Below are 2,581 nucleotides of genomic sequence, written 5' to 3'. Positions count from 1 at the left end.
CCGGGACCCCCGCCCAGGGGGCCCCGGACCCACCAGCTCCTGGTCCTGGGGCGCCCCACGGCGCATGCAGGCTCTGGGCGGTCGGACATCCGAGGGCAGAGCTCAGGGGACAGGGCCTAGAGTCGAGAGCTGGGGGGCGTGAGGGGCGAAAGGGGACAAGATGAGCTCCCGGGGCAGGGCCTGGACTGACGCCGCTGCCGCCTCGGAATCCCTTTAGATGGGACTCCCGCAGACCCAGGCCCAGGGCCCCCAAGACCTTCCCTCTTCCAGCTCTGCCCCAGGTTCCTTCGGACCCGCCAAGCCCCACCTCGACGGCCACGCCCACCCCGCTAAACCCGGCCCCTCGCAGCTCCCAACCCGGTCTTCTCCTCAGGCCCAGCTCGCGATCTCCATAAGCCCCGCCCCGCCGCTAGCCTCGCCCCTTCCGGGCGTTCCCGGACGCCCGCCTCCTCTCTCTGGCCAGACTCCGCCCGCTGCAGCGGCCGCCCGCGTAGCTACCTGTGACACCTCCTGCTTCCTGGGAGACCTGTGTTTGCGTCTCCGGCCCCTCCCTAAGCTCCGTCGGGCTTCTGCCTCAAAACGGCCGCTCGCGCTAGGATGCCCGCCTTGTGGTCAAAGCACCTGACAGCTTGTGGTCAGACTAATGATGCCATATTCCCGAGAGTCCTTTTGTATACTTCCGCCGTACGGCCTCTGTCATTGGCCAGGGCGTCTTTGTTTCTGCCGTAAGTGTACGCCGATTGGTGTGCTGAAAGACCACACAGAACGCCCTCCTTCTGTCGTCTGCGATTGGCTAGATTCCGGTGACGTAACAGTTTTCCTGGCCCTGAAGTAACTCAGAGAACCGGGGGCGGGGTTTCGAGTTGGGGTTTGTTTCTTCCTCCCTATTCTTGAGGCGGTCCAAGTCAATCTCCCACCGGGAAGCCTTTTTCTTCTTCAATTCCAGGCTCCCTTAGAAGCCTCTGCAGGAACCAAGCCTGTTTTCTTTTTTGCTTTTTTTTTTTTGAGACGAAGTCTCGCGCTGTCGCCCAGGCTAGAGTGCAATCTCGGCTCACTGCAACCATCGCCTCCAGAGTTCAAGCGATTCTTCTGTCTCAGCCTCCAGAGTAGCTGGGATTATAGGCGTGCGCCACCACGCCCGGGTAATTCTTTGTATTTTTAGTAGAGACGGGGGTTTCACCATGTTGGTCAGGCTGGTCTCGAACTCCTGACCTCAGGCGATCCACTCGCCTCAGTCTCCCAAAGTGCTGCGATTACAGGCATGAGCCACTGTGCCCGACCTCTTTTTTGCTTTTTTAAAGACAAGAGTTTCACTCTGTCGCCCAGGCTTGAGTGCAGTGGTGCGATCATTGCTCACTGCAGCCTCCAACTCCTGGGTTCAAGGGATTCTCCTGCCCCAGCCTCCCCCAGCCTCCGAGTAGGTGGGATTACAGGTGCGCACCACCACACCCGGCTAATTTTTGTAATTTTTTGTAGAGACGATCTCGCTATGTTGTGCAGGCAGGTCTCGAACTCCTGGGCCCAAGCGATCCTCCCACTTAAGCCTCCCAAAGTGCATGAGAGCCACTGTCCCTCCCCCAGGCCCAAAGTCTGTTTTCTATGGGACGGGTTGGAGGCTCCTCCCATCTGGGACTCCAGCCTGAGTCTCACCTCCTGTTTCTCACCTTCCTGTAAGGGATGTGAGAAATCACTCACATTTGCACGGGGAATTAAGATTTGCTAATTTCAAACCCATGTTGTTCGAGTAATTATATGTTTTAAAAAAGGATTTGCTAAACCTTCCACTTTAATTGCATCGAATCTTAAACTCCTTTTACAGCCTGGATAAGGTGAAGAATCTGGGTCTCTCGGGGCAACCAGTTAGCAGTGGAGCAAAGACAAAATTAATCTTACGGGAAAGTCTCCTCTGAACATGTTATGTAGAATTCCCGTGTTCTCTTTTACATTTTCTTTCTTTCTTTCTTTTTTTTTTTTTGAGACAGTCTTGCTCTGTCACCCAGGCTGGAGGGCAGTGGTGCAATCATAGCTCCCTGCAGTCTCCACCTGCTTGGTTGGGCTCAACCGATCCTCCCGACTCAGCCTTCTGAGTAGCTGGGACTACAGGTGCGCGCCTCCACACCTGGCTAATTTCAACCTGGCTAATTTCATTTGTTTTTTTTTTAAGAGCACTTACAGTGATACATGACCTCCTATTTTATTGTTTCTCCTCCAGTTCTTCCCTTTCCACAAGAGCAGGGACTTTGTTTAGTTTTCTGTTGTATCTTTAGCACTTATGACAGTGCCTGCTATTTGGAATGAACAAATGAATGAGTGACTAGGATGAACTTTGAGCAGATTTGGATTTAGGAAGTGAGCCATGAGATATATCTATGGCAGAGAATTCTGGATAGAGGAAACAGCAAAGGCCTAAAACAGAAGTGTACTAGAAATGGGCAACAAGGCCAGGCATGGTGGCTCATGCCTGTAATTCCAGCACTTTGGGAGGCCAAGGCAGGCGGACCACGAGGTCAGGAATTCGAGATCAGCCTGACCAACATAGTAAAACACCATCTCTACTAAAAATACAAAATTAGGCCGGGCG

The 2,581-nt window shown here is 53.9% G+C and overlaps 1 protein-coding gene across 1 annotated transcript in view; it reads right to left on the bottom strand.

Moving 5' to 3' along the window:
* The window catches only part of MOSPD3 (motile sperm domain containing 3), a 2,766-nt gene extending 2,700 nt beyond the window's left edge, over window positions 1-66 (bottom strand). Inside the window, exon 1 of the mRNA XM_011943957.1 lies at window positions 34-66. Within this exon, the coding sequence (XP_011799347.1) occupies window positions 34-66 (33 nt within the window). The remainder of the gene's footprint in view (window positions 1-33) is intronic.
* Between the last annotated feature and the right edge of the window lie 2,515 nt (window positions 67-2,581).

This window comes from Colobus angolensis, unplaced genomic scaffold (assembly GCF_000951035.1).
Source record: "Colobus angolensis palliatus isolate OR3802 unplaced genomic scaffold, Cang.pa_1.0 Scaffold222, whole genome shotgun sequence".
In the NCBI taxonomy this organism is placed as follows: Eukaryota; Metazoa; Chordata; class Mammalia; order Primates; family Cercopithecidae; genus Colobus; species Colobus angolensis.
Note: the sequence above shows the minus strand (reverse complement) of the source record. Positions and strands in the feature narration are given on the sequence as shown.